The sequence below is a fragment of the Rhea americana genome, unplaced genomic scaffold (assembly GCF_003343005.1).
Source record: "Rhea americana isolate MKP2758 unplaced genomic scaffold, rheAme1 scaffold_750, whole genome shotgun sequence".
Classification (NCBI taxonomy): domain Eukaryota; kingdom Metazoa; phylum Chordata; class Aves; order Rheiformes; family Rheidae; genus Rhea; species Rhea americana.
Window position 1 is genome coordinate 10,963 of NW_028186924.1, and position 12,795 is coordinate 23,757.

The 12,795-nt window shown below is 42.1% G+C and overlaps 3 protein-coding genes across 5 annotated transcripts; 1 reads left to right on the top strand and 2 right to left on the bottom strand.

The window, feature by feature from the left end:
- Positions 1 to 219: 219 nt before the first annotated feature.
- Positions 220 to 963, top strand: LOC146585839 (uncharacterized). 3 transcript variants are annotated; one of them, XM_085322243.1, is made up of 3 exons: positions 220 to 556; positions 647 to 700; positions 755 to 963. In XM_085322243.1, the coding sequence occupies exons 1-3, from the start codon at positions 220 to 222 to the stop codon at positions 961 to 963; spliced, it is 600 nt and encodes a 199-aa protein (XP_085178369.1). The 3 variants fall into 3 exon arrangements, with proteins under 3 accessions (XP_085178369.1, XP_085178368.1, XP_085178367.1); XM_085322242.1 differs by having other exon boundaries at positions 220 to 529; positions 611 to 963; XM_085322241.1 differs by having other exon boundaries at positions 220 to 963.
- A 4,051-nt stretch (positions 964 to 5,014) lies between these two features.
- LOC146585840 (feather beta keratin-like) lies at positions 5,015 to 5,365 on the bottom strand. Its single transcript, XM_085322240.1, has one exon. It carries the CDS (start codon positions 5,363 to 5,365, stop codon positions 5,015 to 5,017), a length of 351 nt encoding a protein of 116 aa, XP_085178366.1.
- A 6,094-nt stretch (positions 5,366 to 11,459) lies between these two features.
- On the bottom strand, positions 11,460 to 11,810 carry LOC146585841 (feather keratin 3-like). The gene has a single exon (XM_085322244.1). The coding sequence runs from the start codon at positions 11,808 to 11,810 to the stop codon at positions 11,460 to 11,462; it is 351 nt and encodes a 116-aa protein (XP_085178370.1).
- Between the last annotated feature and the right edge of the window lie 985 nt (positions 11,811 to 12,795).

Sequence of the window (12,795 nt, forward strand, 5' to 3'; positions counted from 1 at the left end):
GTGTCTGATTCTGTATGTGACATCCAAGTGCTCGGACAGTAAATGGAGTCTAGGGTATGATATATCTGACAAAATGTAGGCATCCAGTTTACAGTGTGATGAACTCTGGAGTATCAAAACTAACTACAAAGCAAGCACAGTTACCGAGCTCAGGTGGGAGAGACAAGGAAAAATCTGTTTCCTGCAGAGTGTTGCAGGCTCRTTGCCGTCACAAGAAGGATGTCTTCCTATGCCGAGTCCTGCGGACCCTGCGCGGTGACCCGCCCTCAGCCAATTGCCGAGAGCTACAACGAGCCGTGCGTGCAGCAGTGCCCCGACTCCRGAGCAGTGATCTTCCCACCACCGGCTGTGGTGACAGTGCCGGGCCCCGTGTTCAGCTCTTTCCCTCAGGACAGCGTTGTGGGATCCCAGGGCCCAGCTGGGATCGGGAGCCCCTTCAGCTCCTTTGGCTCRGGGGRCTCCCTGGGCTACGGGGGCTCCTTTGGCTYGGGGAGCTCCCTGGGTTATGGGGGATCCCTGGGTTATGGAAGCTCCCTGAGACTGGGGGGCTCTTGGGGCTCCCGGGGCTTTGGGGGCACCGTGAGCTCAGGGAGCTCCCTGGGCTCAGGAGGCTCCCTGGGCTATGGAAGCTCCCTGGGCTTGGGAGGCTCCTGGGGTTACGGGAGGTCTCTGGGCTCTGGAAGCTCACTCGGTTATGGCAGTTCCCAGGGTTATAGGGGAACGCAGGGCTGTGGGAGCTCCTGGGGCTACGGAGGCTTCCCAGGCTATGGGGGCTCCTGGGGCTATGGGCGCTCCCAGGGTTACGGAGGCTSCTTGGGCTTTGGGGGCCAGTACGGCTCCCTGGGCTTTGGCAGTGGCAGGAGGTCATATGGCTCTGGCCTCTCCTCCTGCGGCACGGGCTATTACCGTCCCTGCTCCCAAAGCTGGGGCAGGTCYCGTCGTGGGAGCTGCGGGTCTTTCTAAAGCCGCCGGGATGATGCCCRGAGGCAGGAACAGCCCAGAAGCAAGGACCACGGCACGACAACATGGAGCAAGAGCCCTGGGGGCTGGCAGCCCCTGCCACCCAGCTCGGTGTGGGGGCAGGCRGAGGCTGCTCTCCTTGGCCCCCCCGAGCCCTGTCTGCATGGCTCAGCCTCAGCATCCCCCTCCTCTCTGCGCACACCGACCGTGTCTCGGGCCCTGAGCGGGGCTGTGTTACACTCAGCATCGTGCACKTTCTGCCTTGGCTTTACTTTCTGCAAATGCCTGCTCCAGCCCTCTTTCACATTAAAAMTCTGTAGTGTTGCATAAGAGCCTCTGTGGTTTTCATTTGTCCTTCAGCCTCCTCACTGAGCAAAACTCAGTGTTGGGCTGCATTAATGTGTTGAGCACTCTGCCCTGTTCAATCTCTCTCTCTCTCTCTCTCTCTTTCTTTTTTTTAATGCGAAATGAAAGTTTAGTTGGGATCAATAAGGCATCAATAGCATTATGATGGTGCATGTTTGTGAAGCAATTTAAAAATCATTCTCCTCACTAAGTTTCAGAAGCTCAAGATAATTGTTATTGCTTTGAGGATTTCTGGTGACACCTCAAAAGCCCAGAGATCACCTTGTAATTTAGCATTCCATTACTATATAATTGCAACATTTCTAAACTGTCAAGTAAGTAAGGGAAGAATCATACATACTTCCCCCCCCCTTTGCTTTGTTAATTTTATGTCTTTTTTTCTTCTTCTATTTTTGCTGTTTTAAACTCTTTTGATAGAACTCTGGTTTTGTTAGAAAACTAGAGATCTGAGTGTTGGTGTGTTTGTTTTACTGAGATTTTTTTATTTATTGGGATAGTTCTAAGGAAATGGGAGGTTATGGGATGAAAAAGTTTATTGCCTATAAGAGAGTGTCAGTTCTCAAACCTCTCTTCTCCACTGTTTGTTGACCAGGATGATTATTTGATACTGTATTGAGAGGTATAGCTAAGAGAAAATGTAGCTTAACAAAGGAGGGTATGCAGTATTACTGCTTGTATGCACCTAGACTTAACTCCTCACTGCTTAGTGCAGTGTGATTTAAACAGATCTGCCTGATGCTAAACTTGCACAGTGGCAAATCCCACTCTGGGGGGGGGGGGGGTGGAAAGAGGAGGAAAGAAAAAGGGAGGGAGAGAAAAATCAGCAGAAGCTTCTTACTGGGATGCAATATAACTTTAATGAGAGTAAGAAGCAGAAAAMATGGAGCTCTAAAAAGGCCAGAAGTAGATATTTCCACTTCCAGACAAATCAAATGCTTAGCATGCAGCACRGACAATTCGTGTTATCCCTCTTTGTTCCACAAGAATTAGCTCTTTCCAGGTAATCAGTGATAGATATTAAATTCAAATTTAGAAACTAGGAAAATGCTGACTGCTCTTTTGTTCAAAGCATGTGTACACTGCCATGCACTACTCTTTATGCTGCAGAAATCTGTTTTATTCAGCAGTACTATGTGTTATTGCACAAAGGCTGCCTGAGACCCTGCAAATTTGTTTGTCAGAACCATGGACAGATGAATTGTGAGAAGGGAAAGGAAATCACCGCATCTTTGCAACATTGTAATCCAGCTGATACTCTGTAGCAGCAAGTGAAACACTTCCTGATTTGCTACAAAATGAAACAGAAAACTTTCACTTTTCGTCTGCCTGCCTGCTGTTGCTACAATGTGAATCTCAGAGAGGCTCTTGGAATAAGGGGGAAAATGATGCTTGAAGCKTGTTTTGGCCTGTTTTTGAATAAATGAGCAGCACACTGAGCCTGTCTGCTACCGTGTCTGAATGCATGAAGACAGTAAGTCTGTAAAGGCTGCAGGTGCTGAGGGGTTGCTGCTGCAGGGAGAAGTTTTAGGGCAGCTCATTAGAAGAAAACTTAATAGAGGATTGCAGCAGTTACAACACCAGAAAAAAAATCTAAATTCTTTGTAGTGAAAAATGCCATTATCTGTCCATCTGACTGTCTTAAAGGTACCTTAACCATAACAACTGGGCAATGTGTCTTTTCAGCCTCTCTGAAACTGCACAATTTTAACTCTTCAGCCGTGATAAATGTGCGGGCTGACCTCCACAAGAGAAAGCTGTTTTACTACAACTACAAATGAAGGATGGCTTCTCTGGACCTCATCTCCTTTGGTCAAGCAATAGTTCAAGTCAAGATGGCAAAAAAAAAAAAAATACTTTACAGCAGAAGGCTAGCCTGAATAAAATATGTGTTATTTATCAAACTGCAAACTTTCCATTCTCTTCTGTTGTTTTTTAAGAAACCAACTCCTTGAAATTATGAATTATTTCATGGAACCAGTGTACCACCTTTAATTCAGCTCCGCTAATGACTGTAGTCATATAACTGCATCAGCTTCTTTTCCCAGGCTTAATTACAGTTCAGCATCAATCTGTACAGCCACAGAGACAGACTCCAAGCAAGGAGTATCACARATACCTGTGAGTTGCATGGGGAGACAGGACACTGAGTCATCTGGAGCCTCAAGGCAGAACTTTTCAGACCGTTTTCTCTACAAGGAACAAGGCTTCTAATCTATAAAAAATGGTCTTTGTTAAAACACAGACAATGAAGCTAGAAGAAAGCAATGGCCCATAAAGTYCAGATTTGCTAGGCACAGCAGATAGGATACAATTTATAAAGAGACAGTGGAAAAGGGTTAGAATTTTAAATCTTTTAATATCTTTCTCCCAGAGCTGCTTTCAAGTCCAGCAAATATCAGCAGCCAGCTTGGTTGCAAAAATGCCACGTAGCCTTGTCTTCGTCATCTCTGAGATTACCCAGCCAGCCTAGTTTAACAGCGCATACCGTACTTATGCAGCAAACTGAGACCAAACAAGTAGAAGTAGCACTTTAGAAAATGGGTTTTCCCCATAATTTCTGGTGTTCCTCATGCCCATCTAGATTTTCCTGCCATATCTCTGTCTTCTGCCCCATATTCTTCATAGATACTTTCATCTGTGAAGTCTACAGAAGGGTTAGGAGGRATAGAGTTCCTCTCAGCAAGCTTTTCCCCGAAATTAACCTATTCAACTTCTCTTCAAGGAGGAGCTCATCTCCCCTCTCAGATGAGTTTATTCCACCATTCTCATTCCTCATCAAAGCCATCCCTATCAAAACAAATACTTTCTCATAGAGAATCCATATAAAACAGTTAAACGGCTTGTTTTGTATTCGTGTTGCAACTGATAAAGGACCTGTAAGGTAAGCATAGGAGCARAAAACTTTCTGCTTCTACCACAGTAGGAGACATACCCACTCCAGAGGGAGATTAGCTAKTCTTAACTTTTGAAAAAATCTCTTAGGCTGGATGCACATGTATAGCATTGCAACAAATCAGAGCAGAATCTGAGGAAAATTGTACTTCATATCAAAAAGAAAAAAAAAATCCACAACCGGGAACTGAGATCTGTCTCCTTCTCCTTTGGTAATTGCCTTGGACATATTTGTACTGTATTTCTGCCACTGAAGACTTGCAGAAGGGCCTACTTCACTACAAGCGGGCTGGAAAGGGGAATGGGAGTAGAAAGCAATACAAGGACACTCTGAGTATGATGCAGCWCAAATTTAATGAGACTGAGAGATGGAAGGAACCAATGTAAACTATAAGGAGTATAATTCCAGGATCCAGTAAGGATAGTACGTGCTCATCCCTTCCACACTGACACTCAGCAAAATGCAATCTTCCTTCTTTTTTGTGTGAGTGGACTGTGCCAATTCAGTCACACAGAACAATTGCTAAGAATTCCATATTTTTTCTGGTCATTATAAAACACAATAAAGCATAAGCAAGCAAAACATTTGATCAGAAATATAAAGTAAAGCATAGCAGAAGTAAGACAAGCAAAGGCCTGTTTTTAAGCGATGCCAAGCTCCCACACTTCCATTAATTGCCAATGGAGCTRTGGGTGTCCAACACCATGTCCGAAAACCATGACCATGAGCTCAKTCCTGTGTCTGGGTCCTGCTTCGACATTTCTGGTCCTTTCTTCTTGCGTCTTCTGCGGAGCTTCAKCATGGCCCATAGAAGCCACTGCGGTAGGTGTTGTAGCGACGGTAGGGCCGGTAGTACCCGYTGCCCAGGCCTGAATAGCCAAAGCTCCCAAATCCTGAGGAGCTACCAGAGGAGATGGGGACTCCTCCGGCACTGAGAGCACTCCCAACAGCTGCTGATGCAGAGGATCCCACAGCGGTGTTCTGCGGGAAGGAGCTGAGGATGGGTCCGGGCAGGGTCACCACCACGGGAGAGGGCTGGATCAGCACCTGGGAGTCCTGGCACTGCCTGACGCAGGGCTCRTTGCAGCTATTAGCAAGTGGGGTTGGGCCACAGGGGATGGGAGGACACAGGTCATAGCAGGACATGTCTGTSGGATGGAGGTAAATCTGAAACRCAGAGAAGGAAACAAGTGCAATGCAGGAWTTATATTTATACTCTATACAGCTGAAATATTATGATACAGGGAGTATATAGTAAACAAAGAGCAGATTGMATGGGAAGGAAGGTATTTTATCTCCAGATCCAGGGCTGAGCTTGCATTTTCTTCCAGTCCAGTGACTGCCAGGGAGGGTAAAGCTGGTGGGGCTTGGTCAGTAACTTACCATGAAGCCTACATGGTTAGTAAACTCAACTAGGAAATGGAGTATATGCTGGTGTTGAAAACCTCTTCTTTCACATTGCAGAGTGCCCTAACCACATGGCTGTAATGCTACTTGGAAAGGGCACTTTCAGCTCTGCCCCTTGCAGTTGTGGCGGTRCATAGGAAAACTATCAGAGCTCCATCTCCTAGAGAAATGAAGACGGACTCTGTAGCCTTCAGAGGAGAGTGCTCTGCTGGAATGGGTAAGACGTGATTTGTTAYTCCTGAACTAAGGCTTGCCTGTTCACTCAACAGTGAATGGTGATGAACATCCTGCCCAGCGTTAATGTAGCCTTTCCCRTTTCCTTCCTACTGGTTCCTCTAATGTAAGTTCTGTCTTGGTCCCTTCTCTCAGTTTTAGAATATGAAAAATAAAAGCCAAAGCTCTCAAAATTTCTTTGATAAGAAATGGAAGAGCAGGTAGCTGAGTTCAGGGACACTTCTATTTCTTGTGACTTGCTGTTAGTACTAAAATTATTGGCAGATCTCAGAAGCTGCAGTGGAAATCTGTCCACATATGCTTGGAGCATGGGAAAGTAAGTGATTAAAGCTCACTCCTTACCTGAATGTGAACYATGAATCGAGTTTCAAAAAGACAAGCATGGACTGAAGATTGCTTTTTATTTGGGCATCTGACAACCCAGGAATGCAAGAACTAAGCGCTGAAGTGGCCAGCATATCAGGACCCTTGTTCTTCTGAACTTCTAGCCTTAGAGGAATTTTCCACAGACCAACAGACCACTCTGGGCAGACTCAAAACCTCACTGCAGATTTCTTATGTTCAGCTCTAAGACCTGCTAAACTGTTTGGGTCCCAAAGCTGAATAAAAGAACCTATCTGGGTAGCCTGCCTCTGATCCCTCCACTCAGCAATTTTTATAATTTCCCATCAACAGAAAACTTTCCCTTTTGTGTAAAAATTCTTCCCAGTTACCTTCCTCCAAGTAAAAAGTTGAATGTACTGCAATACGTTAGCGAAAAAGCTATAAAATTAGAAATTATCAAGGTAATGATTTGCCATGTAGAAAGAGAGCAGATGAATACAGACTTACCCTATTCACGAGCCTGGACAGGAATGCAAGAGAAACGGATGGCAGAGCCTTGAGTTGCTCAGGTTTTTATACTACATCCCATGCTGCCCAGCAACTTGGGATATCCTTTGTGCATGAATTTATTTATGAGCCAATTCTGATTACATGTAATTTTGCCTCAATATTTGTATTTATTAATGTTTTACTTCCTTATCTTGTGGCATGTATCTGACCACAGTTTCTTTCATCTTGAAATATTCTGGGCAAAGTTAATTTCTGGTAACATTAGGATGATTAATTCAGAAAAATTTATTCTGCCTTCAAAACACTTTTTGGTCTGTCTGGTGTCATTAAAAGTGATAAAGCAGAATTTACATAATGCAGTTCCTTGTACAAGCCCTCCTCCCCAAGGTAAATACTGTTGCAAATCATATAGAATTTCAGCTTTTAATGAGCTGGGAGTCAACCCACAAGCACTTGTAGTTTGAGGATGCAAGCCCTTAGGGAAGTGGAGAGACATGGAGTTTTTCAGAAAATGGCCAGGAACATATGCACAATTTAAATCAAACTCAGGTCACAACAAAGGAGGCAATGAACAACATAGAGATGGGAGAAAATGAAGAGTTGAAAGGCTGTGTGCAAAGGCTCTGATATAACTAGAAAATATTTAAGACTGCTATTTTGACGTGGAASAGAAAACCAGAGTCTAAGTCCAGTCCGATGAGATAATATCGAACTACTACACTTCTAAGGAAGTTTCTGAGACACAAATCTTATGAATGTATTTGCTGGCTGGCTCTAATTCTGAGCCTGGTTTCTTAGRAGTTCTTCATCTGAGGAATCCACAGACCCACCTTTATTCCTATCTCAGCTCTCAACACATTAGCAACTGATTTTAGATTTAACTTAAATATGCACAAATAAGTTACCTTGCTTGAGACATTTGCTGTCAAGGAAAAGTCCTGCAAAAGATAAAGCTTGGTAAAATTCAGCTGTGGAGGCATCAGAAGTCATACAGAAGAATTTTTCATTTCCTGTTACAGTATTCATTTCTCCTGTTGCCTCTGCAGTGTCAGGTACAAGATGAGTTACGGGCCAATGGTAGCCTAGATGGAGAAGTGCTGAATGTATACAAAATATCAGTAGTTTCTTCACTTGGTATCAGCTCTTCTGTCACTTTGCACTGTTTTCTGGATGGTGCAAGCTATATAACTTCAATTTCTTCTCCAAGGAGGACTTGTAGAATAAATAGTAAAGAAGTAAAAGGCATACATAAAATGTCCTTGGCACAAAGATCAGTACTCAGGTCTCTTCTCTCCTAGCACTTTAACTACTGAGACATGTAAATCATCTCTAAATTACAGATTTCTTTGTGAAGATCCCCTGGGAACAGAAACTTGTTTGGCTTGATCATAGGCGCCTCACGATCTGACAACTTCAAAGTTTATCACAAACTTTTATTAAAGCTTAAAGCATGCAAAATATCAAATTATGTAGAAATTTAAGATATGTAACAGATTTGAATTCTCATATCAATACGTAATAATATACTATTAATATCAATACATAATAATATACTATTAATGTTTGGAGGTRAAGGTCAATCATTGTTCTAAATTAATGTCATTGTTCTTGGCTGCAGGAAATAGGATTATTTAATTTTTAATTAAAATGTAGCTCGAAAGTTTGTTTTAAGCCATCTTATATTTCAAGGAGCTTCTCAGAGAAATTACTCTATCCTTTCCTGGTGTCACCAACCTTTCCATTCCACAGTACTTCTTAATATACTAAAGGATTAAAAGAATTTTTCAAAAATAATTTCCTCTGTAGCAGCTTGTATCTTGTGTAACAGCATCCCCAGATTACTTTTGTGAAGACTTTTTCATTCTTCTTTCTTCCAAGTTCTGCCTGGAAAAAAAAATAAAATAAAATAAAAAACTTTTTAAATCAGACTAAATGATTTAAAAAAACAATATTTCCAAAGAGAATATATCCTCTCTTGAAAATAATTACTATAATTATTGCTCTAACTCCAACTACTTTATTGTATACTCAGAACAACTTCATGGCCTGATCTTTCTTTAAGATGAAATCAAGAGAGTGAATCAAAAGTACACAGCTGTTTTTATACAATCAGGGACAGACTTGTGTATTCAGATTATAATTAAAGTCTTTGCATGGTATGAGAACACCCTCCTGAGACGCACATAAGTGACAAAAAGGCCGGGAGGGAATAAATAAATAAATAAATAAAATTAAAGAAAAGAAAAAGAAAAGAAAAGAAAAGAAAGAAACTTAATTATATTGAGACTGGAATCTTACTCATGCTGAGCCCAGTGCAATAGGACTAGATGTAAAAGTGACCCAAAAATCTCTATATGGAGAAACAGCAACATGTAAAATGAAAGTTTTCTTGTGGAGAAAAATGCCACCTGCAATAACATTTGAATTGTAATTAATTATGTTGTTCAAAATAAATGGATGCCTTAGAAGCTTTGAGCAGTTAAAGCTGTAAAATTCCTTATAACACAGAGCCTTTCCATGCAGTTCCCCTCTCACACCTTCCACAGGAACCTTGATAGTTCTTGCTTTAAACTCTTAACTCGTTCTTGGTTCAGTATATTAATATTGATATTTAGTGGCAGAATTTACCGGCAGCCTGCATGATCTGAACAGCTGCGTGAAGTTCACACAATATTTTACGACACCTCCGTCCATGCTGTTGACACTGATGATGCCCTCACTGTGTTAACAACTACTGGTCTACCACCTAAGGCAGAGGATATATCTATACCTTAAAGTCTTTTTGCTCAGAGTCAGATGGAGTACCTCTGCATGACATTGTTGTTTCTATTGCAACTCCATCGTTTACTATTTGCTGCATTGTTGTTTGATCTTGGCTACTGAAGATGTCCTATATGCGTAATCTAGGATATCTTTGGGATAGGCATAACCTGTGACTTGAGCTTCATAACTTCAGTTTATGTGCTCAACTAGATCCCCCAAAGGCAGAGGTCTTCAAATACAGTGAAGTGTACATGGTCTTCAGAGTTTATACCTCAGCAGAGCTACCTGCATTCTTAATGTCATTCAACTGTTATGAAGCATTGCAAAATAATTAAAGTTTGAGGTTTAGTTTCGCACCTTACTATGATCTAATAATAATTTATGTTACAATATCCCTCTTTGTGAAAAAATAGATACATGCAGATCTGTGGAGTGTTTCTGTAAAGAGACAGGTTTGGTGTTGTTCTTACAATAGAATTCAAAGGGGAATGGGAGAAGAAAACAGCAACAAAAATGATTTGTGCTGGAGGGATTTACTCACTAGAGCTTTTGTTAAATATCAAGCCCATCATAGGAGGTCTATGTTTACATAACCCTTTCAATGCAGGTTTTAATTATCTTGCCAAGTCTAATAGTGCAGTTATCATTTCTCTACCCATGACTCTTGTGTGTCAGAGCCACCTTTTTTTGCAGAAAGATGTCTTGGTGCCACAAAGAGACTGAAGAATACATGCCTTGCAACACATCGCTTTGGAGTAAGGGATTGACTGTAATCATTGATATAAACCACTTTCACAGTCTTTTATTTCTTTCTGCCAAGGATTACATGAGATACCACTCACATGAATTTTGCTGCCAGGCTCCTGATTCTACATTTAGTTCCATTAGACATTTAGGAAGGAAGTGATTACGGCTCACTTCTATGGAGGTGGTGATCCAGGATTAATATGTACTCATTTAGATCCTTTGCATTCCAGTTTGAGGAGAGAAGGGATTTTTTACTGAAAATAAACTCTTGAAATTGCAGATTTTCTGATGGACTGAAAATTCAGCCTGTCATTCAATTCTGCAGATGCCTGCAGCCGGGGATATTATGCAAGATGTTTTCCCAAACTTGACTGAAGTTCAGCACCAGTCCTTGAAGAGCCACACAATGGCACTACCTGAATGCTATATTTAAGTATCTACATTTTAGTAGCCTTAGATAGATTGGCATTAGTTCAAAAAATACTTAGTATGAAATAATTTGCAGGGAGAGCAAGTTTCCTCTTAGAGCATCCTCCCACAAACTCACTACAAAACTCTTTGGGGTTCCATTTTTATCAGACCATGAGCATCAGAAATGCTTTCTAATGACCAAGAGGAATTTGATAGCAAATAGTTTAGGTGCCTGATCATGTCTCTGTGATGAAGCCCACAGTTCTGGGAGTGAGATATATAAAGGCTTCCCCTAAATCAGTATTATGTAGCAAGGGTAGACAAAGTCTTGATCTGGAAGAGCAAATCCTCCTAGCTGTAGCAATTATTTCCTGGAGTAGACAGAGCGAACCAAATTATTTATATTTTGTCAAACAGAAAGAAATTTTATCAAGAGCAAACTGCTAATAGGCACTAGGGAATAAATGAACACCAGAAGACTTAGATTATGATGCAACATGACTTTATTGAAAAGTAGAATAAAAAAGTGCAAAGTATAAGGGATACATTTCCAGGCTTCAGTGAAACAAGAGCTAATATGCCTTTTCATCCTAGGTCTCTTCTCTTCAATCAAGTCCCAGCTATAGCAATAGAAAAACAAACATTAGCAATATGAAGTATAAAAAGAGTAAGACAAGCAAAGGCCTGTTTTTAAGCGATGCCAAGCTCCCACACTTCCATTAATTGCCAATGGAGCTGTGGGTGTCCAACACCATGTCCGAAAACCATGACCATGAGCTCAGTCCTGTGTCTGGGTYCTGCTTTGACATTTCTGGTCCTTTCTTCTTGCGTCTTCCRCGGAGCTTCAGCATGGCCCATAGAAGCCACTGCGGTAGGTGTTGTAGCGACGGTAGGGCCGGTAGTACCCACTGCCCAGGCCTGAATAGCCAAAGCTCCCAAATCCTGAGGAGCTACCAGAGGAGATRGGGACTCCTCCGGCACTGAGAGCACTCCCAACAGCTGCTGATGCAGAGGATCCCACRGCGGTGTTCTGCGGGAAGGAGCTGAGGATGGGTCCGGGCAGGGTCACCACCACGGGAGAGGGCTGGATCACCACCTGGGAGTCCTGGCACTGCCTGATGCAGGACTCGTTGCAGCTATTAGCAAGTGGGGTTGGGCCACAGGGGATGGGAGGACACAGGTCATAGCAGGACATGTCTGTSGGATGGAGGTAAATCTGAAACGCAGAGAAGGAACTAAATGCAATACAGAATCTGTATTGAAGTTRTGCAGTTCAGCTACATAGATAACATATTTGAAAGTTACTATGATTACAGGGGTAATTATTTACTAGATAACAATCCACAGTAACTTGAAAATAATGTAGAAGTTTATCTGGTCTCCAAATTGTGGCATCAGTAATGTTAAAATTTTACCTAACCCTTACCGGCAATTTGATTTCTCTTTCTCTTTGCTGTTGCTTCCCCTTGTCCCAGCTGTGTGCAGAAAGAGGCATTATGTCTACTACAGAAGGTGGGAATGCAGCTGAAGCTCTCCAAAAGCCCTTGCCAGGCGAGGCGAGCAGCTCTGAGCCAAACGCTGACATGTATCCAGGCTTAGTGAATCTGAGTTAGAATTTTGTTGCTAGCAGTTCAGCCAGCAGCATTGGGAGCAYTATAAAAACCTGTATTTAAGGGAAGTTCCTTGTTCCCAAACATCYTATAAATGGAACTGAACAGATAAACTTGGAGTGGGAAAAGGATTATTTTCCAGATCAGAAGTTTCCACCCTAGTTAGAGTTCAATGGAAATGAGGAATCCAGTCTACTGGAATCCACACTTTTCTGTCCATAGAAAAAAAGATTTTGGCTAGATTCAGGAATTCAGAGCAGATCTTTTTTCTAGACAATCACAGATTCTAAAAATGAGACTGTATTTCCATCCAGGCCCATTTATCTCTGGTTTTGTCTGGGTAGCGCCTTTAGCATTGGCCTCTAAAATGGAGCATGAAACTGCTTATTTTGAGAATCAGTCTTGCCAGCATTCTCTAAGTCCTGTGTCAGCACACCCTGTATCATAAATTAATCTTTCTTTTTGATGGAAATAAGCCTTTCTAATTTTCTTCTCAAAAAGGAAAAAGCTACCAATCCTCTAGTATTTATCAAGAACTAAAGACAAAACAAAAGTAGTCATCAAAGTAAA